This window comes from Melospiza melodia, chromosome 8, assembly GCF_035770615.1.
Source record: "Melospiza melodia melodia isolate bMelMel2 chromosome 8, bMelMel2.pri, whole genome shotgun sequence".
Lineage (NCBI taxonomy): Eukaryota > Metazoa > Chordata > Aves > Passeriformes > Passerellidae > Melospiza > Melospiza melodia.
This window is the reverse complement of record NC_086201.1, coordinates 17,908,299-17,935,457: the sequence shown is the minus strand read 5'-3', so window position 1 is coordinate 17,935,457 and position 27,159 is coordinate 17,908,299. Positions and strand designations below refer to the sequence as shown.

The window sequence follows — 27,159 nt, the reverse complement described above, 5'->3', positions numbered from 1 at the left end:
ATTGGTAGAGTTCAGATTATGCTGCTGTCTCACTAGCATGATAATCTACTATTTTTCTGGTATGAAAACTCTAACATTTAGATATGTGCGAGATGTGCACAGTGTTAACATGGTGTTATCTAAAAATTTGCAATATCTCTGTTACACTTCTCAAAAAATACTCCTTTAAAAATTGTGGTTTAACTTCTCTGCTCTCATCCTCTCAATCTTGTGGTTACTTTCCAGTCCTGTCTTCCTCCCCCTAACACCCCTTTAGAGCTCAGATCTTGAGTTGTCAGAGTTATTTTATTTTTGTCTGAGTTTTGTTAATTGTATGTAAGGAGAGGAAGGTCTTTGTTCTTGCAGTGTGTAGTTGTGTTAGACTCCTGTGGTATGCACACAGCAGTACTTGGTGCTGTGTGGGAGGGGAGAGGTGTAACTTCACTCAATCTAGCATTCAGAAGGCTGGGAAACTCAGTTTTAACTGTAGTGTATATTTCAGAGGATTGATTTTTATTTTTTTTTTGATGTTGAAAGATAATAATTCTCTGAGAAAATACAAGAGTTTTTTGACAAATTCACAGTAAGATAATTTTCTGCACATTCTCTCTCATTTTTTTTTCATGCTGTTATCAAATTAGCTGCCAACAGTTATTGGCTTTACTTCTCTTTATCTCTGCACTTTGTAAGCCCAAAATAAAATTAATGGAAGCAGTAGGAGGAAGCAGCATAGGGTGTTGCCTTAGGTAGGTAGATATTGGGTTGCACGCTGTTTCAAAAAATTCTTGAAGGCATGTGTCCTCACTGAGGTCTCACTGTGTGCCAAATTTAATAGGCTTGTTAAGGCTTGTGATGGTTGTATCTAGGCATGTAGAATTCCTTCTGAAAGTATCTTTTCCCTCTGCAGAAGGGGCTTTCTTATTTCTATAGCAATGCCTTAATTGCTAGAACTAGAATAGTGGAGGAAGAGAAGGTGGGCAGGAAGGAGCCATGCTGGTGAGGGGTGGCTGACATATGTGCGTGTGTAAATTGGTTTGTGTTTCTCATGGACATTAGAACCTTTGCCTTAAAGTGGTGTAATTTCTACTTTTTGTTGCACTTGAAGGACCTTGAAAAGTAGGATTTTTACATTAACACTGCATAGTCAAGAGAAACTTAAGTATTAGCTCATGAAATACTCTTCTAGTGTGTCAGTGACTACAAAGAATTATTTCTTAAATTCATGGAATAGGTAATTGTGTAAGAAGTCTAGTTTAATGACAATACTACAAAAATTGCAAATCTTTATTTTCCCATCTCACAAAAGGTAAAATTTTGCATTGTCAATGTACTTAATCTGTTCTGCCAACTTCTTGAGCACTTAGGTTTTCTCATTTTCATTCAAAATGTCTAATATACTTTGTCCAAAGTTATTTTATACTTTCTGTTTTGAAGTCTGATATGAAGTACTTATCACAGTTGATGTGTTTTGTTCTTGAGTAATATATTTTTAACTAAAGCTACTGAGTCTTGTTTAGGTTCCAAGGGGTCTTGTAACACAGATGGCAAAATTACATGCTTAATGAACATGGAGAATTATGTATATTGAGTGCTATCACAACCAGATTTATAGTTTGTATTGACTAGACATATACTTAATCCAAGTCAGAGTAAATGATTTTATCTTTTGTATGGAGAATTTCCTACTCTTCTAAAAGTACTTAAAAAATTAGATTTGAAAGGTTATAATGCATTCAAGACATTGTTTTACAGTCAAAGACCGAAAAATTCTTCAATATAAACACAATTCTGTTAGATTTGTTACATGGTAAGTAGAAGACTTAGCCACTTGATGTTATATGCAAGGTGTATGAACAGAGACTTGCAGTTTTTTCCCACAACAGCTGTGAACTTCATAACACACTAGGTCAGATGATATTCAAAAGCTTTGTGTACACAGTCAATTTGTATTGCAGATGAATAATTTCCAGCAATTCTTGAAGAGATTGTATAGTGTCTTTTAATTGAAAGAAATATGACAAAAGGAAGATATGATTTTAGATTGCTCAGATCTAGGACTGGGCATGAAAATTTCAATATATTCTTGCATCTTTATTCCATCTATTTTTCTGGCCCAAAATCACGTGCTGCTTTAATCAACGCTTATCCCTCCCCCAAGGAAAAATGGTCACTTAAGCCAAATTGTACTGAGAATTAGTAATTTCTGTCTGCAAGGCTAAGAGCATGAAAGTAATTTTTCAGTTTTGCGTTTGGACCCCTGAGATGAAAGGCCAGTGTGCTAATCCAGGAATTTTACATAAGGCACTTTAAGTGACATGATAATGGTGTCATTAAATGAATACCTTTTATACAATTACTGGATACAGACCAAGCATTCATGTGTGAAACATCTCTTCATAAGGACAGTTTGAAAAATAGTAATTTAAAAATATAAAAACAATGCCGGTGCCCTTTTTGTCTTTCATACAGTAAGAGAAATAAAAGAAATGCAATAATAAATAATATAATCCAAGACCAGGTTGGATTGGAGCTTTGAGCAATCTGCTCTAGTGGAAGGTCCCCATGGCAGGAGGACTGGAACTAGATGATCCTTAAAGTCCCTTCCAACACAAGTCTATCTAGGATTTTTTGATTGTACACTACAGTAATAAGATTTTTACTATAATACAATGTAATGTAAGGGCAGCATCCTGCAAAGTTCTGAAGAAAGCTGAGAGGTTTCTTAGAGGTGGAGGGAGTGGGAGATGGACTTGAGTGGGCTTTAAAGGCTTTTAAAGGCTTAAGGAGCAGTGGTCAGAAAAACTGTGGTGGTTGAGATGAAATTTTTGAATTAAGAGTTTTTGTTTAAAATGGAATATTTTCTTTAATGAATTATTGAGGAATCTGAGAGAAGGTAATGGGGGTAATCACAGGTAAATCATTAGGATGGGTGTGACTGGAAATTCAGTTCAGAATTATGTCTTAGACATAAATTGCTGGGATAAAACATCACGATAGACTACTTCTTTATCTGCAATTTGTTACAAATTGAATAAAGGTTTTGAGCCAGAAAAACAGATCCTCCTCCAGGGAGGGTATTGCAGCACTCATCCCCTTTTTATGATGTCGGCCAAATACATCTAGATCTGAAACTATTCTTGAAAAGAATTTTAGACCAATTTTTGCACTGAATATGTACTCCTTATACTCAAGCAGGCACTTAAAGATCGATTCTGGTACAGTCATCATAAATTGGTTGACCAGACATAGATTCTGCTTTGACTAGCATGAAACCATTAAAACTTCCTTCTGTTTTATTGTGTTCAAAAATGATCCCACATGTATAAATGAAATCAAAATGGAACTAACTTTAGCAGTCCTTATGGTTCAGGTGCAGGCAGGGAAACGGAGTTTTTTCCTGTCCTTTGGGATTCTAGTCTCTACAAGCAATCAGATTTTCTGGAGTGTTTTGTACACGAAACCATCAGTGCTCTTGAAATTTAAAATGTAAAGCATTATGCTGCATAGTTGCCATGAAGGGTAGATAGAGATGTATGTGTGTATGTGCCTATGAGAGGGTGAGTATTAAGTGCACTGAGCTTTTTAAAAGTCCTTTAAAATCTCAGTGGTTTAATGCACTTGGCCATTACTTGTCCTTTGTATAGTTTGACAGGGTTTAGTGGTACAATTAACGTTGCACTTTGTCTCCTCTCTGTCTTCAGTTCTTGAACAGATCTTTGATATGTTTTTTTTCAGTTTCTTCTTGCTTTCTTTGAACATCTAACATTCTTCATACAGTAACCAAGGAAATTGGCAGTGTTTAGTGCCCTACTCTGATCATAATCCTCCTCTGTGGGCAGAAATCCTTTGGAAAAAACCCAGTTTTTTCATCAACTGAAGAAAGTGCTTGGCCATTTTCTAGCTCTAGTACTTTAGTCTCCTCTTGAATAAATTAGGCTTCAAGAAGTCAGAACTTGACCTTCAGACTGTGCTATCTGACCTTGAAGCGCATCAAGAGCTACTGCTGAATAGCTATTTTTGCTGAAGTAAACCCCATACCGATTATGCTGCATTGCTGTACGTGAAGGGAGAAACTCAACAAACGGCACACAAGGTGTTGGTGTGAACCTTATGCAAAAGATCAAATTTCCCTTACTTTTATGACTGTTACATGTTACTTTCTACATGCATAAGCAAGTGCCTGAAAAATTGGAAAATTTTCTTTACTTTTGATAAACTGAAGCTACACCACTGAATGCAAAGAAAACTCATCACATTGAACCAAGGAATTATTCATATTTAGACATGCTTTCTTCCTCATTTTCATGCAGTTGCTATAGGTACTGCCCATGCCCCATCTTCCTCACTCCTTGTTTTTCTGCCTGTTGGTCAGGAACAGAGGCAAGACCAGCCCGACAAAACAATAGCTGCCTTAAGGATCTAAAGAAGTTATGACTGTTTAATCATGTATTTGGTTTGCATGGCAAGGTTTTGGTTACAGGGGGAGGGGAGCTCTACGTCGGTGGCTTCTGTGAGAAGCTTCTAAAAAGTTCCCTCTATGTCCAATAGAGGCAATGCAAGCTGGCTCCTAGACTGACCCCATCAACAACAGTGGTAGTGCCTCTGGGATCATTTATTCAAGAATGCAAAAAAGGTTGTTGTGCAACCGCAGCAGAAGAAAGAGAGAGAACATGTGAGAGGAACAGCCCTGCAGACACCATGGTCAGTGGAGGAGAGGGAGGAGGTGCTCCAGGTGCTGGAGCAGAGATTCCCCCACAGCTGGTGGTGCTGACATGGTCAGACATCTGTCCCCGTGTGGGACCTGGGGTGTGCCGACCCACATGCAGACCCTTGGAGGCCCCAAGCCACGGCAGGTGAGTGGCCGAGGCAGGCTGTGACGCCTGTGGACAGCCCACAATGCACAGGCTGCGGCAGATCTGTGGGAAGAGCCCGTGCTGGAGCAGGTGCAGTGTGAGGAGTCCTCCCCCTGAGGAGGCAGGACCAGCAGACACAATCTGTGATGTACTGACTGCAACCTGTGTTCCTTGTCCTGCTGCGCCCCTGGCAGGGAGGAGGTAGAGAGAATTGGGAGTGAAATTGAACTTGGGGAGAGCGGAGGGGTAGGGAAATGTGTTATAAGATTTAGTTTTATTTGTCATTGCCTTTTTGTGGCTTGATTGATAATAAAACTGGTTTTCCCAAGTTGAGTCTGTTTAGCATGGAATGGTAATTAGTGAATGATCTCTCCTCATCCTTATCTTGACCCACAAGCTTTTTGCTATATTTTCTCTCTTCTGTCCAGTTGAAGAGAGAAGTGAGAGTGGCTTTGGTGTCTAGACAATGTCAACCCACCACAGATCAAAATGCCTCAACTGATAGAATTCTGTGGTAACGCTGGAAAGTTTAGCCCAGTTCCAGTCTGTCTGTCTCTTACATTGGTAGTGACTGTCTAAAATTTCAGTTTTGAAGTTGTCCATATTCAGTTGCTTTCAACCCTTTATTTATGTTTACATTATTTCAAGGCAACCAGTTTTTCACAGTTTAAAGTAGTTGTATAAGAACAGATTTACTCTGCTGCAGTACAGTTTATAATGGGTGCCTTGGGAACGGTACAAAGCAAAGCGAGTCAAACTTGAAGTTGCACTTTCCAAGAATACACATCCATGTTCTTCACTCAGAGTTGTTAGGCTCTTGGCATGTATTGCATATTTCATCATAGTTCTCATATTTCATCTCCTTTTTTTGCCAGATCCAAATGGCTGTCTTGGACTGCTGACCAATACCTTCACCAAAACTCATGCTTGTGCATCAAAAATGATAACTTGGAGAGACATCTTTGATTCCTTTCTCTCCCATTTTTTGCACATCCCTGCAGTTGCTACTTCTTGCAACCAGTGTTTTAGCAGATAGTTTTTGTTTGGCACCACTAAAATTCATATAAAGGACTGAGACCTGGGAAGAGGTGTTCAGTTTACACCCTTAATGCTTTTCCTTTATTTTCTACTAGAATCCTCTCCCCCCCACACACACTATTCTTTAGTGCATTGTGATTTCTTCACAGTCCTTTGATCACTCTTGTTGCCTATTGTATAATTTCTACTGACAACCTTTGCCCTAATGTAGTGTTGTGCTTTTTTTTTTAGGCCACTTGAACTGCTTTTCTGAGCTAGTCAATCCTGTTCTCCAAGAGGTTAGCAATTAAATGATATCTAGACTGCATAGCAATTGGAGCCCTCAGCTTTTCTTGTGTTGGCCTGAAAGCCAGGCTTCAATATCTCATCATGCCCATCAGCTGCATATGCAAGTCCTCAATGTTGTTATTTTTCCTTTGGTCCTGTTGATTGTAACTTGTTGGATTGGTGTCTGTCACTGTCTTTTTGGGTATCTGTTTGACAAGACTTGTAGGATGATCATAACAGAAATAAAATGCATATATTTATGGTAATATGAACATGGCTTGTGTGTGGGCAAGCGAAGCAGCAGCCAGACAACCCAGCAGACCTCTGAATGTAGGGTATCACAACAAGCGTAGAGATGGGAAATGTGCTGCTGGCTTCTGTTCTCCTGTGGGACTGAAGACTGCTCAGTCTATGTATCTCATTTTCATTTTAGAGCAAATGATTAGAGGTAAACATAATCAAAATAGACTAAATTTATGAAATTATCACCCCCTTTTAACTACATCACCTACTTATCTTCCTTTTCACTTGGTTCCCTTGTTTTAGTCTGCTGCACGTGGTGACTATTGCACTTTTGCCAGCAGTTACAGGAGCTGGTTTCCATGCCCAGATGCCCTTTGTCTTTTTTTCTGTTCCTTTATGGGTTTGGATTTGCCAACAAAACCTGCTGACAAATCTGTAATAACACAATAGTGTATAGTTGAAGGTTTTACATGGTTTGAGTAAACTTAGTACATTTACTGCAGGATTTACGCTTTATTTGGATTTTATGCTTTGGCCAGGGGGAACATTGCTATGTGAATAAAAAAAATGTTCAGAAGTGCTGAGAAATAAAATTTTCTGTCAGAATACCTATCCTACAACAGTTAAACCTTGCTCTTACATTCCACTGATGGCTAGAAACAGATACCCAGAGATGACAGTACTGGACTCGAAGTCTGACCCAGCAAAACAAGTTTTTTTTGTCATATACCAAGTGGCAAAGTATTTCAGCATTGTAAAGCAACCATTTATTACAGTAGGTTACTCTACATGGCCTTTGTCATATTTGCTCTGGACATTCCTTGTACTACTCCAGAAATACAGAGAAAATTTTCAAACTGTATCTTTAGCTAAAAATCTAAACTTTGCTTTGTCTTTGAGTCTACATTATTTTCTCCTCTATATATTCTATATATTCAGGGGAATACACAGCTGATATAGTGGATGATAAAGGCATTCTTCTCTTTTAAGCTGTGTTACAGTTCAAGCCAAAGCTTCTGTTTAAAATGGCCAAAGTGAAAGAGAGTTTTAAGAAAAAAATATGTTCTCCTTTTTTTTTTCTTATTTAAAAAATCTATTTCAGGACTGCTGCAAAGGAAATAGGAAGCTAATTGGTCTCTTAACAGTGTTATTCAGAGACTTGGTCTTTCTCAGCTTTGCAAGAGATCTGCTCTACTGAGAAACCAGCAACATGGTGTGAAAAACCTGGTAGAAACAATAGGTACTTCTTTTTATAGCTGGTATCTCTTCAGAGACATAGACTGCAGCCAGAACGCGGCAGTAACAGATTTGCTTTCTCTTGTGCTGGAACACAGCATTCTATTTATCTCTGACAAGCGAAGGATATGTTGGACAAACTGCACTATTAAATACAGAAAGCCTCATTTAAATAATGTTAGTGCCTTGACATAAATAGGGACAAGCTATACAAACATGAGGCTGATAACATTTTGCCCTCATCTTCGTTGTACACAGAATACAAAAACCAGAAGTATATTTTAGTGGCTTCATATTTAAATTTCTTTTTTCCTCTGTCTTCAGACATGACTATTTTCTGTTCATTTTCTGTTTGACAAACTTTTTTTTTTAATAAATGAAATACTAAAGTGCCTTCTTAAGTCAGATACTTTGAATCCTCCAGTATGATTGTTCCATCTCTCTTTTTAAGTCCAGTTAGTTTAACTAGATGTTTTCCATCTGTCTATGCTAAGTGCATTCTATTTATTGCTTTTGTATGTAGTAAAATGTAAACCTGCATATTACTATTAAATATATAGAATCTGTTTAAAGCTAGGACTTTGCAGGCAGTGTGGAAACAAGGGACTGAAGATAGTAATTCCATAAGTTTACTAATAAGGCTAATATGCTGATCAGCTCCACTAAATTAACTTTTCATGAAGAAAACTTTATGTGAACATACACTTTTATTAACCTGAATAATCAAGTTTGGTCTGAATATTAATCTCTTTCAGTCAAGCAACAAGATTTTTGAACCTTTGTCAGAAAAGACTTGTTTTGAGGGTAAAAACTCTTAGCTATTACCGAGGGGATTTTTGTACCTTGCTGTTTTTTTTTAGCAATCTTCTGAGGATTTCATGAGAAATAATAAGGAAGATCTGAGTGAAAGTAATGGGTCCTAAAGCATGTACATTTAGCCTGAACAACTGAGCTGTGTTAGGAGGACTGTATGAACTGAACTCTATGAAGGAGCATTGTGATTCCAGCACAAGAAGTGGTGATGCTTGGCTTAAGGGAGAATAACCTATGTACATTTACTCAGTGATTGGATTACGTTATGGTCTCAGCTGAGTTTTCAAATTACTTTCCCTTGTGGATAGAATTTTACCCAAGTTTCATGGAAATTTAACCTTTAATTAATTTATTTTTAGTGGCTAGGAAGATGTAAAACTCTCTTGCCTTCCTGATCATCCACGTATTGTGATTAGATTAATTGAAAAGCCATGCATTCTGTGCACTGGCGTTGAGAGGGAACCTATGCTGGATTAGCTGTCTTTGAGTGGTAGTCTTAAGAGGACAGGAATAGGGAGCCATTTACCTTTCCCTCCACCAAGAAGTTTTACAAATAGCCTTGTGCCAGGTGTTAATGTATAAAGTTAGCATTAATACTATTTTAATGAAAAATAACTAAGACTTATTTTTATTGTGTCTAGTAAAACATGGTTCTTCCATTCTGATTTAGAGGGTTAATATGAGTAAGAGCCTGAAATTACTTGACTATAGATGGCTATTCTAAAAATGAACTGTGTATTGCAAGTTTACCTTTATTCTGTAGTCTATTTCTTCATAACTGTTTAATATTTATTATAGCTCTTTTTTTAAAGGACCTGGGAAAAGTTATTGATACCAGTCAGTGTAAACTGCATTACCCCTCTGAGATTTTTCAGAATTATGATGGTTACTCTAAATCGCTTCAGGAATTGCTATGAACAAGATGGAAAAACGTTTTCATAAATGTAAGAGTAGGTTTTCTTCTAGGAAGAGAGAGATTTAGGTAATGTTAGTAGATTCTTTCTTAGCTGCCTGGTGGTAGGCACTGGTGGTAGGCACTGGTGACTCACGAATTTGCAGCGCGATACCCAAAGTTAATCTGCTGCAGTAGCCCTTGGGCTTTTCCACTTTTTCAGGTCTGAGCAGAACTTTATACTCACAGCAGATGAAGTGATAGATGGAGCCTGAGCCTCCCTTTCCACTGCTGCTAGGATAGGCCAAGGTTTGCCATTTAAATGCTAGACTGTATAACCTCCTGTTAACTACTTGCCTTTATATTTCCAGTTTATTTCCATTTTAAACAGACAATTTTATTTCACCTATAAAGACTAGATCTGGGAACCTGTTCCATATCTATTGTGAATAATTAATGCAGATAAATGATTTAGCTTCTCTGTGGTGTGTTTATCTTGTATAAGTGCTCCTTCAACAGCTTAATCATTTGGCAAGTCTGCTAATTTTCTTTCATTTCTGATGTTCCATGGAAGTGTATTATTTGAATTTTTTGCTGATAATATTTAAATTTCCTCACGACTTTCTAGTTCTTTACACACATCTTAACAGTTGTATTTGAAGTATCTTTCACTGGCTTTGTTTGGAATCTCCATAGTTTGAAAAAGATTTTTGGTGAGGTAGATTAAGTTGGGACTCCCAATTTAAGCAAATAGTTTGATCTATCCCTACCTTTACTTATAAATAATGTGCATTCTTTTTAAGGAGTTTATTGTGGGTTTTACTTCTGTAGATCCCTTTGTATTTCTCACTCCTGCTTTGGTCCTTTGTGGTAATGGCTGTTGATGGTGATAAATCTTTCCCTTTTAATCTATTTATTACTGCCATTCCTACTTACAGGATGTTGTACTTCACAGTGTTGCTGTTGCTATTTAATTCTTCATTTACTGTAGTTTTTTGGGCCAAGTGGCATTTAATTATCATATAGTTTACAAGAATCTCACTTTCTGCTCTAAAAGTAGTTGTATTATGAGTTAACTTTCCAACATGTGGCAGTGGCTTTTTCTAGACTTTGCCTTTTTGTTCAGTTTTATGCAGGGAAATGGAATCTTCTGTAACCATTTTATTACTATCTTTAACTACATTTTGCTTCTGTTGACCAATATTGTAAAAGTGAATGCATCAAATTCAGGATTAAGTAATGATATTTGTATTTTAGCTTCCCTGTTGTGTCTTTCAAACTCTGTTTCTCTTCAGTTTTACTGACATTGTCTTTGCCATGATTGCATGTCATATTGTCCTCATTCTGCCATTTTTTCCAGTATTATGATGTGATTGTCATAACCTTTGTTTGAAAGAACTTTGCTGGTATATTTTTGCACATAGCCTATTATAATTTGGAGATCTGCATAATTTAACCTCCCTTTTTATAATACAACATATTTACACATCTAAAGCAGCAGTCAAGTGAGGAGGTATAAGTGCTCTACCAATCTTAATGAGTTCAGTCTGCTACCTTGCTGTACAGAAACAGATTGCACTTCCCCTGCCTCATGTTGTTAAAAGCAAAACTGAGGGACTAATGCTGCCTTGCCCAAAGTCAGGTGGCAGGTATGTCTTTTGAAAGCAAGAATTGCCATTTGAATGTGAGAATTTGACCTTTTTGCCTGTAGGTAGTAGAAAGTATTTTTTGTTACTTCTTTGCAATGCTATTCAGTTTCTATTTTTGGTGTAATTTTGTAATTCCTAGGATGGTCATGGGTGGTTGGATTAGGCAGGCATGGAGTTTGTACTGGGATTCTGAAGTAGGGGAGTGGCTCTGTGAGCTGCATCATACAGACAGTTGCCATAGTGCCATAGTAAATACATTGCCACAGAAGAATAATACAGAAAATAAGTAAAAATTGTTTTAATTGATAAAATATGCATACATGAAATTTAAGAAGTTTTTAAATACTTTCTAGAAGAGTATTTAGGTCTAAAAATAATTTATTGTTTTGAGGCAAGAAATTTTTTTAATTACCAGAGAAATTGACCTTGTCTGTCATCTTACATTGGAATAAAGGCTGCAAATTAACATTGTTTTTGCTCTTTAAAATGTCATTTTTAAAAAAGGTTAAATGATGGAAAAAGTATGAGGTCCTTCTAGGTTGTGGAAGGAGAGGTAGACCAATTTTCCTAGATTTGCTCTTCCTTTGCACTTTAGTTTCATTGTAAGACAGAAAATAGGAGCTGTGTTCCTTCTGCCTCTTGAAGCTATACTGTGTTCCAAATGAGAAGTCATGATGTGTACAATTAGACATTGTATGCACCTTGTTTTAATGACAGATGTAAATTTCTGGAAACTGCTTGAATCCTTTTGGCCTGGAAATTTTCCTTTTGGAGGAAATGTTGGAAGCTGACATTTTAACTGTAGATGGGGATATTTGAATGGAAAGTCTTGCATTCACAGCTGATAAAGAACACAGTAAACTTTACTAACATGCTATTTGTTTCTAACAACAGTTGTGACTTAACTTCTTAAATATTTTTATGAATGCAGAATTTAGCTGACTCTTACTAAACCAAGACAGGCTGTTGCTAGAAGTCATAAACCAGTTCAAAATGCTAGAAGTTTCCAAGCACCTCCATTGTAGTTAAAATACACTCCAAATTCCTCTACCCTTTGCCAATATCAATAAGCAAAAAATTTTGTCTAGCAGGCAGAAGGGTTGGGAGTTGGAGAACAAATGCTGCAGGCAAAAAGCCTGATTGTTTAACTATAGAGAGGGGTTAGCAGAGTATCAGGCCAGCATTTCAGGAGAAGTATGACACCCTGGGAGTGTAAGAATTTTCAAAGCCTGGTTTTGCATACAATAATTCTGCATTTAACAAAAATGTGACAGAAATTATAATGTAATTACAAAAATGTGCAGTGTTTTATTTGGGGGAAAGGGGGGAATAATTTTAGAAATCATAAGCTAAATTTAGGGGCTTTTATCTTTATAAATAAACGTGGCCTTTTTTTTTTTAAGGTGCTGACTACCCACTGTGTCAATGGTTATACAGAAGCATTAAGAATCATATAAATGTCAGGTCATATTGGTGTAGGCACCTAAATATGGAATCTGTGTGGTATTGGTTCTTTTTCTGTGGGTTTCTACCTGGCTTTTTTCACACGTTAGGACTTTGGTTTGAAATTTTAAATTCCTCAGTGCAGGGCATATGTTTGTGCTGTTTCTGCAGATTGGAACTTCCGAAACAGATGGCATGAAGATTCTGAAGAATCAGACTTGGACACCATCTCTTAAAAGTCTATGAGCACTTTATTTAATTATTGTAGTGGAGATGACGGTTGAGTGGGGAAGAAGACTCGGGGGAGTAGAGTCCAGCTTTGCTTCTATTGCTCCTCCCTCCTCCCACACTGCTTACCTTATGTGCTCTTTTACTTATTCTTTTATACAATTGCTGATTTTTTGCTTCTTCTGGTTACTTTTTAGTGTAAAAACTAGGGTCTTCTTTCTATTTTCCTTTATTAAATATTTGATTGTATTTTTCACCATTTATTTTACATTCTGAGTTAATTTGATTAGTGAAATATGAAAAATAATATATTTCATTTTGAAGCAACATTTCTTATAATAATAATTTTTGGAGGGATAAAGATGCATTGCACATAATTCTGGGATCTTGGCTGATTTTTAATATATTGAAAATCTGAAAGAGAACATGTAGGAATGCTGTACCTCCTTGCCTGCTCCCATAGGCAGTGAAAATGATTAATGCTTGTCATGCTGAGTTTGGTGTTTTCCTCTTCTAGGAAAATCTTGGAGCTGCTTATTTCTTACTTCCAGTGACTTAAATAGAAGCTATTGAGGTGTTTCTTTTTCTAGCCTTGGGAAGAACTAAAATCTCCTTGTATTTATAAACTAGACAGGAAAGAAGATTTCAGTGCTGCTGAGGCAAGTTTTTCTGCCTAGTAATAGGTATAGTCAAGGGAAGTGAAACAGCTTGCTTTGCTTTGGAGCAAAGTTTGAGAGTGTAGGGTATGAAAACTGTAATGAGAGCTTGGTCTCAATTAGCAGCTCTTTTCTTGTGTGCTACTTCTCAGACAAATTTTTCAGGGAAAAAAAAATGGAAGAAAGTGGAGATGACTGGCCAGTCAAATACATGGTGAGAGCCACAATAAAAGTGGAGGTATCACTCAAGCTTACTAATTTCTGTAGGAAGTCAGCATAGCTGCATCTTTAGCATATCTCTGCCACCCTTTAATTCTCAAAGCATCCTCTACTTCTAGGAAGAGAAATATTGCAACATATTTCCAAGGAAAAATGGCATTTGGAATTTATCTTTCTTCATCTGATCCACTCCTCTTGGATTAAGTACATTCCTAGCAATCTTACAGGAGACTTTGTTTCAAACACAACACCAAGTGCATACTGAGCAATTTCTAATTAAAAAAACCCTCAAAGATCACTCTAAGTGATGAGACTTACACCAATTCGTTAAGCAAAATGTGTGACAGAAGTTGATGGGTTTCTATTAGGTGACTCTTGTCTCCTGCTGCATCTGAATCCCTTGCAAGGAAAAGAAAAAGGTCACCACATTTGTGTTTTGTAAGGTACCCCATCATAGCTGTGAGCTGGGGTGATGTGTTCTCCTAGACTTGAGCAGGATTTATTTCCCTATACTGAGAGAACTGAGTGAGAATACTCACAGAGAATATAAACTGGGTTTTTTCTCATTGTTTTTTTTGTTGTGTTGTTTTGTTTTGCTTTAGCTGAGCTCCAGTAGTCCAAGGCCACCTCCAAGGCTTCCCACTCCCTGAGCTGAATGGCCACAGGCAGCTCATTATCATGACTTGTGTTGCTGTCTCCAGCATTTTAAAAACTCTTTTTCTATTTCTCTAGCAATAAGAGTGAAGTCATCTGCACTGCGACTCTTAACCCTTTTAAAAAGAATTTCTGTTAAAATATCCGTCAAGAGCCTCAGCATGGGCTGTACGTGCTCTTGCTGTAAAATAAGCATATCACTGAACTTGATGAGTGCCTGGGGAAAACTGCAGTTGCTGCTCTGTGCCATAGAATCCCTAGCCAGCATGCTCACGTGGATTCCCACCCTGGCTTTCTTGCAAGAATATTAGGAAACAGAATAGAATATTTCAGCTGGAAGGGACTTAGAACAATTGCCAATACTTGGGAAGTTACTTCAATTCTTACCTTTGCTTTCACCTTCTCCACTGTCTCTCTCCTTTCTGGCATTTCAGCCTGTAAAATCCTTTAGGTTCAGCCTGACATAGACTTGCTGGACAGACTAATGAAGCTGTCTGTGACCTTCAGTGCTGCCCACAGTAGGACCTATTTTAAGGTGATGGGATGCTGTTTCCTCCAGTCACCCCTACAGCCCTCCATCCCATTCACAGTGCACCCTGCCAGATGCATCTTTTGATTTCATCTTTGAATCATTGTAAATATTGCAGGAATTTAAATAATTCATGCTGGTTTATCCTGAATAGCCAAACATGATTTCTGTGTGCCTGGAGTAGGACTTTGTGTGTGTGGAGCCAGGCTCTGCTGCAAGCAGGGTGCATTGCTGCTAGTCTCCTTTGCTTAGCAGTGGGAACACTGCCAAAGCAGAGATGTCTTACAAAACCAACCACAGCCATCCCCCATGGCTGCTTTGGCAGTATTAAATTCAGTAGCAATGTGGTCTTTTTGGCTTTTGGATTAAATGGAAATACTGGGCTTAGGCCTGTGGAAACACTGGATCTTCTTTCTCTAAGGGCTTCTGTTTCCCTTGAGAGTCTCAGCTTTGAGGTGGTTGATTCATGTGTAGGGAGAGGGTTTTCAGCACTTTAGGGCATGAATTTAATGTTTGCCACATCCTGAAGACTGGTGTTGCGGCAAGGGTGGCTGAATGTTGTGTGGGACTCTTGACCTGTCAACATTGATTAGGTGCAATATTAAAGCAAATTATCGTGGGCTTCATACTCATTTAATGTGCAGGGCCAAAGTTTGGAACCAAACTTCTATATCTCTTTAGTTCCACAGAAAAAATGGGTTTTTGTAGAGGAGTAAGGCCATCAGTGTGCTTTAAAATCTGAGTGTGATTTACAAAGGGAGTCCTTTTTCCTTGATCTGATGTTTGGAAAACATGAGTGAATGAACCTGTCTTTTTAAAAATTATTTTTGGATTTTTTCTGTTAGTGGGAAGATGCAGGTGGTAGGAGATACAGTTGGAGTTTCCTGCTCACTTTCCTACCAACTTCAGCACAAACCAGAGAGGGAGCTGCCTTGACAAGTTAGGGCACAATACATTGCTGCTTGTTTATTAGATGCTTGAAATGAGCGTGCATTCGGTAAGGCAGCTGTTAGGAATGACTGACAGTAACAGGCTTGTTTGTCTTTAAAGTGAGAACTTGTATCTTGCTGTTTAATGAGGGATTTACAATGGTATTTAGGTTTTGCGCATAAATTTCAGGAGAGTTTTGTCTTGCTTTCTCATGAATATGGATAAATTCAATAAACTGAGAGGAGTATTTTGTCAGTTAAAAGCATCTTGGGCACCCTTTAAACTGAGGATGTGTGTGCAAGAATTCCAGTTCTTGCTTGTCAAAATTTGAAGCCACTCTGTAACATCTCCTGTTTTACTCTCTACAGAACTGTGAGCTGTGAGCATCTTGAGTCTGATTGCCATTCTCTGAACTAACTCCTTTATCAAATCCTTCTACAGTTCTGCAGTCGAAGAATTCTTGAGTTTCACTGTTTATGCTGTGTGGTTTCTTTTTCAGCCTATTAAGAATGTACAGTTTCACTGCATTTATTTATCTCTCCATTAATGTTTTTTTTTAAGGTAATGTACCAATCTGGCCAGTGTCCTGTGGTAAGGGATATCCACTGGCCAAATTTAGTAGGGGAATATTCTTTGCTTGGCTGTTCTGTTCTCAATGCTGCTATTGCACTAGAGAGGAATGGCTGCCTTTCATGTTGTACTCTGTGTGTGTGGGTTCTTGTCTCAGTCACAGAGCTGAGAGAGCAACATACATGGAGTAACTGAAGCAAAGATTAAACTTATGGATATTTTAGAGATTTTATTTATTGCAGGTAATCAAAGTGTATAGTGAAGATGATACTAGCAGAGCTTTGGAAGTACCAAGTGATATAACAGCCAGGGATGTGTGTCAGCTCTTGATATTGAAGAACCACTATGTTGATGACCACAGCTGGACTCTCTTTGAACAACTTACCCACACAGGTTTAGGTAAGAATAATAACATATAATGAAATGATGGTAAATAAGGTGCCTGGTTTTCATTTTCATACATGGAAGTACAATTCCAATAGAAAGGCTTGGAAGCAATATGATGGGAAGTTTCTTCTGATTTTTTTTATTTTTGGGGTTGTTGCTTCTGATTGTTTTTGAAAGCATGGGTATAAACTAGATTTTTTTCATGGTATATTTGCTTCACACTGGTTGATCTGCAACTGTAAGAACAACTTGGAAGACACTAAAAGTTAAAGTTCTTGCTGCAAATTCTTCCTTGCTCTACCTTGTTTCTATCAGGCAGTTCTTTCTCTCTTATGGGTGGTATTTTCTGCTTATCTCTAAAAAGACTTGGGTTATTTTCATTGGAAATAAAATCCTGTTTGTTCCTAACACACCTGAGCGAAATATCTGACATCAGGGACTGAAAGAGGTTACACAGTGCTATTTTATCTTTACTATAGGATTTTGTTTTCAGAAATAATATCAGAATGGGCTGTCAGTATTTTCCTTCACTACATTCACTTTGGCTAGATTTATGGTGAACTCTGGGACAGCGCTACTGCAAAAGGAAAACAAAACCATTCCTCCAAACTTCCACATAGGACCAGTGAACTGCATTGAAGCAATACCATGTGTAGTATTTTAAGTTGCTGGTAACAAGATGTTCTGAAATTCTTTCACTTTTTCAGTGTTTCTCTAGTGTAGTAAAACTTCTCTTTTTCTATTATACGGTTCAAAATGTGTAATCTGTGGTTTCAAAATATAACATCTGATCTCTGTTCCTTTTTGAAGTGTATAGGTGTATTTTTGCAGTATAAAAAACATAAGGCAAATTAATTGTAGGGAGGAAGGGAATGTTTGTAGAGATGAAAAAAATGCAGAATACAGGAAAGACTTTCCTTAGCAAGAGAGGAGTTTAGAAGCCCACTGCTGGAAAGTAATAGAACTGAATCTCAAGTTAGACAATCTTACTTGCTTTTACAGCACGGTGTTTCAGTACTGTGTTGTGTATGCTTTTGATAGGAAATTATGTTAGAAAAAATCTACTAGAAGACAAATGCCAAAGAAATATGGTTATAATTTCACATCACTCAAAATTTCCATGTTATTCTTGAACTTTGGCACTGTACTAGAGCTAAAAAAGGTAGTACTTCTGCAACTTCAAGGGCAGTTCCATCTGCTAGTGCAAAGTGTGGCTTGAAAAAGAGGATGTTCTGGATGCCTTCCTGCATTCTAAAATACATAGAAAACTCCATGGAGTTTTTAATTCTCAAAAGAGACTGTGCTGGTACCTGGTAACTCCAGTGCTGTTGAAAAAAATGTACACACCAGGAACAAAAATCAAACACCCCCACAAACATTCTCCCTGGCCACTCTCTCCTTCAACCCTCCCCACCCCCCCAAATATTTAAATATGGCTAAAAACTATTGTTAGAGTCCCTTTCTTCCTCTGGATGTATCTAGGGAATCCAGACTTGTGCATTTATTGAAAATAAACTTGACTGTGCATCTCTGACTCAGTTATGTTTATCAGCTATAATTTGAGGATGAACTACAAAAGCTAAAACTGTTTTCTGCCCTTTTATACTCCTTTATCCTATGAAGGCAGACACAAGCGTTTTTCAAATTTCTTTTCATGCTTTGTAAAATTTCAAAGATATTTGTAACCTTTTGCACTGAATGTATCAGCTGTAAGATGCTTCCAACTCAGAGGAAGGTCAGAGTTAAATCTGGGTCGAGGTTGAAAATGACTGCTATAGAAGAAGAGGTAGCAAAATGGCTTTAGAAAACAGTGCTGTATAAACAGCAGAAGTGTTTTCTGTTTCCTGTAGTGTAGCTGGTGTTCAAGTAGTGTTGTAACTATTGAAGAAGATGCCTTTGAGCAACCACACCGGAACAATAGTGGCACTGTTTCTCCAGCTTTCTGTATTTGCACAGTACACTTTCTGACAAGTAGCATGTTTTCTTCAATCTGGAGGATTTCTTGGAAGATTTCAATATCATATAATTAGTGAAATTGATTTTCCTAATATTCTGATATTCTTGAAATTGCTGAAGACCTTCATTCACCATGCAGTGTTATAATTGCTCCAGCTGCTTTCAGTGTAATTCTAGAAAAAGGTGAATGCTTAATTTTAAAAGTAAAATAATTTCCTAGATTATGAGGTTGGCAATTCAATATTACTGGCCAAGGAAAGGAACAATTTGAGATATCCCCTATGTATTTTTAGAGTACTGAACAATAATGGAGTTATTTTAACGATGCTGATTTAGATTTGGTTTTGTTAGAAAGAGTTAACATATTCATCTTGACTTGCTTTAAATATATTCTTAAGCATTGGAAGAGTAGTTTGAACAAATACTTTTTAAATGATGAGTTAGTTTGGGATTGTTTTCTGTTACTGCTGTATGTTTTATCCATGTAAATTTGGAAAGTCTTTTTCATCTCATAAGTTAGGGGAATTGGTATTGAAAGGAGAAGTGCTGTGGGCAAATGTGTGTGTCTGTGTAAACCCCAGGATTACGTGGATTAATAATTCATCCGTCAATTAGTGAAAATTTTCTTTAAAATCTAACAGCTGTCTGAATACTCCTGAATTAGATATAATTTCATGAATCTTAGTGAGCTGAGCACAATGTTCTACTTTTAATCAAGACAGACATTAATTACATTGCTGGATTGTGCCTTCATTGCTGTGTGGAGGTATCTGCTGAGAAAGTTAAAAAAGGAAAAAATCCCAACAAAACTCCCACCTAGGGCAAAGCATAAACCCACGGTCTCTATATTTCACTTTTCACAAACATATGTGCCCTTGGGTGCAGAGCTCTATTGTTGAACACCAAGGATGGTTGTGTCCTCGCTGCTGCTGCCTTGGCAGCCAGGAAGCTCAGCTTTCCTCCCCACCTCCCAAGTTTTGCAGTAGCAGGGGTTCTACTTCAAATATCTGAAGTTCAGCAATTCCTGCAGCTCTATTAATCAATATATTTCAGACTTGTGTTTTTCTGGTATGTGTTCTTTTAACTTGAATGATTTTCACAATGTCTAAGACCATTGAAAGCAGCTGAAGTGTGCCTAAATTTGGATGATGCCATGTCATCCCTAGCACCAAGTACCTTGGTGCTGTGAGTCCCATACATCCGCTGCAGTTCCCCTGAGCAGGGCAGGCTCTGAAAACAGAACAATTTTCCATAACTGCTCTCCTTTGTAAGGGAAGTACTATCTTCATCCAGAAATTTTTCCTTGTATGGTGAGAAATTTTTCTGCTGGCCGTCAACAGTTTTCTGTTTGCTTCTGCAGCTGAACACACATTTTCTAGGCCTCCTCTTTGAGTAGAGGGCAGTGCCTTGGCCAGGCACATCAGTATCCTTCAGTCTCATTTTGATTTCACTCTGCATTCTTTCAGGTAGTCTGTGAAGGCTGGGAAGGTTCATAAAGCACTACCTGTGACGTAGTGCTGAGCAATGTCTATTTTTTATTTAGTTTAATTTTTTCCCAACTGGGTGGCTGGAGAAGAGGCTTTTTGAAATGTGTTCTATCATGTACTCCATTTTTAAATCTTTCATGTGCATTAAATACTTCCATAATTAAGGAGGCTGTTGTGGACTGTAGCAGGTGCTCCTCATGTTAGAGACAGCAGTAATAAAAAGATGATAGAAAGGGAGGTAGAAACCATCCAGTCTAGTTGGAAGACAAAAATGATTTACCTAAACAGAAAGGCAGGTTTTTCATGTCAGCATTTAAGGATTTGATTACAGGGCTGTGTTTTTGGAGGGCACTCAGTGTTTCAGTTCCTTCAAAGAAGTAAGTTTACTCAGTTATAAAATATTTTTTGCGGTGACACCTTAAAAATAAAGAAATATCAGCACCTTTACCCATCTTTTGGGGTGATGCACAATGTCATATTTTTCTACCAAGAAGTAAGTCTTGAGGAAATGGTGTTTTCTTAAATGTCACAATGCCAAGCATTTAAGAGTTTTAAATGTCATCTCAGAGGAGCACTTTCTCTCTATAAAACTGAAGGAAAAAAATGCTGGTTTTAGCTCAGAGCTTCAGTTCTTTGCCCTTGCATCTGAAGAATGTGTTTTGGAATAGAACAACCTGTACAAGATTTCAAAATGCTTACTTTTCTTTCACTATTTTGGGGTATTTTTTGTATTCTGAATTTTTTATGGTTTTATTTGCTTCATTTAATCTGATTACAAAATTAGATTTTCATACATCATCTTTAATCTCTGTCTTTTTGGATCAAAAATTGGGTGACATTTTTAAAATTCAATGAAGGGCAAGTTAAATGCAATGGAAGTTTAACTTCACTTCTCTTTATCTGTAGATCATGAGAGTTCTTTGACTTCTGCTTGTCATGAGCTTGATATGTGCTTTTGCATTTTCTTTAATATTTTTTGTTGTGTTTTCTTATAGGAAGAGCTATAGAAGACCATGAATTAGTGATGGAAGTCCAGTCAAATTGGGTAATGGAAGAGGAAACCAAACTGTATTTTAGAAAAAATTATGCAAAGTATGAGTTTTTTAAAAATCCACTGGTAAGTCCTAAGACTTTATCTGTGAAGTTCCTGCAGTTACTGTTTCTAAAAGTCTTTTTTCGTGCACACAGATAGTCAGAGTTTAAATTTTTTAGTGTAGCAGGAGTTAAAAGGAATAATCAAGAGGGAATATGTGAAATACAGCAATGTATTGTAGTGCATGTGATCATTGGCTGGTCCCTTTCTTGCAGTTGTCAAACAGCCATGTTCATTTTTTATGTTTGGGAGTGATGAGAGCAGTGATTGGGTTTAATTGTATTGAAATTTGCACACGGACGTAAAACAAAATTAAATTTTTGCAACTCACTGAACTTTTCATCAAGTGACAACGTAATATAAAATGAAGCACTGTGAGGAGGGGCACCTGTAGCAAAGATGATTTTATTGTTGAAGTGAAAATTGAATGTTCTGGCCCAGCACTGCCAAATTGCAGCTTCTCCCAGCTGTAGCTAAGTGACAACTGACACAAAAGGCCATGAGCAGCCATAACCTACTAGGGGTAAGTGAAAGTGAAGCCAAAGTTAGCATACATAAGGAATGGAAAGAGAGCAGAGATATCCTGTAACTCAGGGATGTTGCCAAAGGTTAATGCTGCTGATTCAGACCTTGGCTGATGGCAAAGGCCAGGGAAGCAGTCCTGGCTCAGCAGAAGGAACTCACCATCTGGTTGCTCCATGGTGTATTTGGACAACTCCTAATGCTGTCTCTTATAAAACCAGCTTGTTTCAGATGTAAAAGGGAGAAATAGCAGAACTGCGTGAGGGCTTAAAAGATAAAAAGTGAAAGGGAACTCAGATTATCTATGCAAAATATAAAAAGGTAAATATAAAGATAACAAGAAGTAGAAGAGTTTTGGGAATTTTTTTGTTTGATTGAACTGTGTGTCTCTGGACCAGTCATGATAGATTTGTCCCAGATATGGAGATATCACTATACCAGTGAAAAATTTTTCATCTTGAGTTGGTCTGCAGTTAGTAAAGAGGCTTTCACAAAATCACAGAATGGGTCAGCCTCCCTTCTGAAGCAGAGTCATCCCAGAGCACATGACACAGGATTGCATCCAGAGGGTTCTTGAATATCTCCATTGAGAGAGATTCCACAACCTTTCTTGGCAATCTGTTCCAGTAAAGAACTTCTTTACTATGTGCAATCATCCACATAGTAAAGAAGCTCTTCCTCATATTCAGGGGGGGACTTTGTATGCATCAGTTTCTGTCTGTTGCCTCCGAAAATTAAGTTTATGTATTGTTTACCCAGTGAGTGGAGCTGCAGCTACAGCAGCTTCAGCAGCTATAGCTAAGCAGAGTTCTGCTGGGTGTTCTGGTCCCAGCTGCAGCAAGAATGTTTTATCACAATGAGTTAATATGAATTAACCCTACCAGAAGTTCAATTTCATTAAAAATGGAAATTGCTGGCCATTGGGTGGCTAAGGGAATATTAACTTCAAATTTGTCCAGGCCTTGAGAGAACATTATTTGTGATGGTCAAACCCTTGTGTGGTTTATATCTGCATAAGTGTATTGAACACCCCAGCTGCAGGTCTGTCCCATAAATTATCCCTTGAGCTTTCCTTGATAATGAAAGTGGCATTTTAGTTGTAGGCTTTTAACCCCATCATGTTAATGTAGTCTGATTTTTTTTGTTAATTTGTACAATACATAAAATAGAAGATTAAAAAAAAAGAGAGAACTCTTTCTGTGTTAGTGGAAGATATTCCAAAATATTTTACTGGGTTTCTAGTGTAATGAAAACAATAGAGAATAATGCACTTTTCAGCATGTTGGTGTACAGCCTCCTTATTTTGTAGCATATTGACTCCCCAGGCAAATCTTGTATGTCAACAGCAATAGAAATTACTGCTAGAAAAACAACACTAAGGGCCAAATATTGCAATGTGATTTGCACTGGTGTCTGAAACCCTGTTCCAGAGACTATTGATGTTTTCTCAAAATTCTGTGTTTTTCAGCAAATAATATATAGCATGTGCCAAATTTTGGGATGATATTAAGGTAAGCTTAAATTATTGGATCAGGGAGTCTTCAGTGTCTTGTGCTGCACTGAGAACTTAAATTGCACATGCAAGAGAGAAAGTTTTGTATTTATTTCTACAGAACTTTGACACAAGTTCTTGTTGTTACAGAGCTTTTTTCCAGATCATATGATATCTTTTCCAAGTGAGACCAATGCAGCTCTAAGCCACTCTGGGATATTACAGGTATGTAATCCTTGCATGAAGATGAACCAGCGCAGCTCATAATTTCCCATTATCTGTGCTGTGTGAGCATAGTTCTTTATTGCTGTTGGATCTGTTGCTAGGTTTTGAGTAACTCCAGACGTGGTTTATAACTTTTTTCCTCAAGAGATAAGAAACAATGTTTCCCTTCCTAGCAGCTTTTATATGTCCACACTTGAAAACTTGGATGTCCTTCAAGAATCAAGAAGCACCAAAACAAAGGAAATACAGTGAAAACATTAAATACCTTTATTGGGTATTTCAGGTGAAAGACACTTTTTCCTTAAATAGGTGGAGGAGTGCTGAACAAACTTAGCAGCAGGCTGTGGTAGAATACCAAAATACTGGTGATGTGACACAAATGGATATAAAAAAGAGTTAAATGGTTAAACTTAATGAGTAGAAAATTTAGACTGACTAGTATGATTTGTTAGCTTGAAGGCTACTGTAGCCTTCCAAAAAAATTATGGTAGGTCACTCAGTGTTAGTCATCTTTTAAGCAGACACAGGATTCTAATTTACAGTGGGAATAATGAAATGATAATACAAAATGACCGTATCAGGGATCATTGTCTTACTTTCAAAGAGAGAAAAAATGAGTAATAAAGGTGGAAACATACACATCACTCTTGTTTGCTTGTCATTGGAAAAATTAAATAATAGAAGAAGAACTTCCACTGGTCTTAAGACAGCAACCCTATTAATGAGTTTTGGGGATAAAGAATGATTGGAAAGGCAACCTAACACAGGATATTTAGGGCAGAAGAAAAGAAAGACAGAAATGACAGTTTAAAAAAAATCTATATGATAATGTCTACCTTAACATCCAGCAGTAAATGAAAAACATTTTAAGTAACTAATTGTCAAAGTACTCTTTCATATTAAATAATTATATCCTTATAAGAGTGGATTTTAATCAAGATATTAAGATTATCCCAAATATGGTAAAATTTTTGTGAATTACATTTTACAGACACTAGATTCTGTAAGTAATTTTTACAAACCTAAATAAAATTTTGGTGATTTCAGAAGTGCTGCAAATCTAATGAAAATTGTTTCCATTTTGCCACCTACATAATACAGATTTTGCAGTCTAGCATAAACATTTAATTTAGAAAATTCTGTCCCCTATGTTAATAGAGGTTTATATTTTTCCTCGCAAATGTAATTTAGTAGTTCAAAAATAATGAAGAATTTTATAAGATAACTGTTTGCCATATATTCTTGTGCAGAACTTCTTTAAGCCCATATTGTGAGATCTAGAATATGTTCAAAGCTGCTAGGTAAACTTAAGAATCATTCTAAATATACAGCTAGTTACTTGTCATTTTGGTAACTTGAAAAACATGTTGCAAACTCTCCTCTGTTGCTATTTTGTGTTGCATTGTATGCTTAATTGTATTTCATCGAATAAAACTTAATAGGCACAAAGTAGAGAATACCTTGGTGGATTGTGCAGCCATTGTGCACATTTCAGCAGAAACTGTTGGGTAAATTGTTTACAGTGAGTCACTATCTCCTTGGAAACTTTCATTAAGACAAGTTAATGGGCTGCATTATTATTTGTGATGTGCTTGGTTAAGTATCAAAAGAGACATTAGTTTGACAATTCAATGCTTACAAGTCATTAAAAAATCACTTCTGATACTTTGACATCCTTTTGTGGATCGAGCTGTAAGCAAGTAAAATGTTTTCAAGGTCTGTTTTTCTTAACTCTCATTGAAAGTGGAAGAGTGAGTATTTTGGCTGATGAATTTGAATCAGAACATCTTTGTAGAACAGAGCCACAGAAACAAAAGAGAAGTTCATGAGTCTCCTATCCATTTAGCATGTGCTAAGTGAAAGTACTAGGTCTGGGATATACCGAGTGCCTGTGTGTACCCAAGAGAGGTTTAATTGCTGCCATGGATTAGCCTGCAGAGGAGGTGTGTCACCGTATTGATCAGGGTATGGCAGCTCTGAGACACACTGCTCTATGTGCATGTGTAGTGGCAGGCAGTCTGGGTCATTTGGAACTCGCTTTAGGCTATTTTTGCAAATTGGCTGTTTTATATGTCAAAAATGAGCATGGTATGACAATTTTAAGATCATTATTAAGAGCCAGGCTTCAGTTTCTTTAATCTTTCTGCCATAGCAAGTCCCTCTTTCCCTAACCAGTTTCTCACATGGCTACCATTCCAGGCTCCAGGCTGAAGCAGACCTGCACTGCATTTCAGTCTCTTGCCAGTCTCCTGGATGTTGTTTTAATCTCCCCATTGCCTTACTCTGTCTTCCACTCTAGGTTTTGTTGGCCTCTCAGTCTAAACCTTTCAGGTGGACTGAAGTCTATAGGGGACAATATTGAGATTCAGAATCAATTCTGCACTAGAATGACTTGGTCCTCCCAAAATTTTTCAGCAGGTTCATGGTAAAAATCCAGCTCATTCCCAGTAGCATTGGTCTGGCTAGCTGTCATCACATATTTGAAGAAATCAGTCATCAAATTCAACATGATTCACAAAGTCTAGTATAATGATGGCTTCTTTAACTCCCTGAAACACTGCAAATGTTTCAACTCCTCAGTGCTGTCTATATCAGCAGCTGAAGGACATGGTGGCATTTGACACCACTCTGCTTATCAGGGGATATATTTCACTGTGTGGGGAAGAGGGTGCAATTTTATTTCTACATATTGTGTGACCAGTAGTCCCTGTCTGCAGTGTACTATTGTTTAACTTTCCTCTCTTCTTCCAGTACTAAGGATTTTTCTTATTTTTATCTGCATAAACAGGGATCCATTCCTTCCTATAATAAACTTATATGTATCTCTATTAAAAAAAAAAAAAACCAACAAGACAAGGGGCAACAAAAAAAAAACCCCAACAAAAAGCAAACTGAAACAAAAAACAAGGAAATTTTCTTTCCTACTGTAATTCAGTTTTGGCATTTATTACAGACATTCAGTTCTCACTCTGAAATATTTTTACTGCTCATCCTTCTGACAGTTAATGGTTTTGACTACAGCTTGTTCATGTTCTATTTTCTCACATAGTCCTCAGCTGTCTTTCCTTAGAAAGGAAAAGATGGATTTAAGATTGCCTTTTTACTAGCATTACTGCTGCTTTATTTTAATTGATAGCATGGGTACAACAGTGACTGTTGAAGCTTAGCATTGTATTGCTCCTCCACTTTGGTCTGCTGAGTAAGAGAAGTGTTTTTCATGACAACATTTATGGTTTGAAGCTCTTATGGCAGAAATCCTGGGGAAGACACTTGTGCAGGCAGGAAGCCAACCACTCCTTTTAGTTTCAGCAGAGACATTAAAGCCTAAAAAGATGCTCTTTTGTTTTTGCATACATTGGCTTGTTTAGATTTTCTTAAGGCTTTAAGTTGACTTTGTTTATGGATTTTATACTTTTTCAGTTGAGCCTGCATATTTCCCACCAGTGAACCTGTTAGTACATGGCAAAAGGGAAGATGAACAGCCAGAACATGTACCCAGACCTACCCATCTGCTTCAGTGTGGCTAAAATAGCTTTAGCTGCATTTGCACACAGCTGTGTGCCAGCAGCACGTGTAGCTAGATGTACCTAGGCTTACTGTAATTGGGCTGTTCAGGTGAATAGCAGTGAAGCTGCTCATAATGCAGCCCTGGTGGTGGGCTGGGGCACTGCCCTGGCCAGTGGGGCCCTGCTCCTGTTACTGCATTCACACCAGCTCAGGTTGGTCTGCACCTGGTACTCATGCATCTCACTGCAAGCCAGAAAAACAATAAAAGTCAAAGAAACCTTCTATATCTTG

At 37.5% G+C, this 27,159-nt stretch overlaps 1 protein-coding gene across 4 annotated transcripts in view; it reads left to right on the top strand.

Annotated features, from left to right (window-relative positions):
• The window catches only part of GRB14 (growth factor receptor bound protein 14), a 58,168-nt gene that overhangs the window by 16,557 nt on the left and 14,452 nt on the right, over positions 1–27,159 (top strand). For 3 of the 4 annotated variants that reach the window (XR_010028559.1, XM_063162010.1, XM_063162009.1), the window contains exons 1-4: positions 4,737–4,832; positions 16,442–16,598; positions 21,025–21,146; positions 23,287–23,361. Coding sequence is in view for 3 of the 4 variants with exons in the window: in XM_063162010.1 (XP_063018080.1) it covers positions 4,752–4,832; positions 16,442–16,598; positions 21,025–21,146; positions 23,287–23,361 (435 nt within the window). In the remaining variant the exon portion in view is untranslated. Of the gene's footprint in view, positions 1–4,736; positions 4,833–16,441; positions 16,599–21,024; positions 21,147–23,286; positions 23,362–27,159 lie in introns of those variants that run through there. The other variant, XM_063162007.1, reaches the window with a different exon arrangement.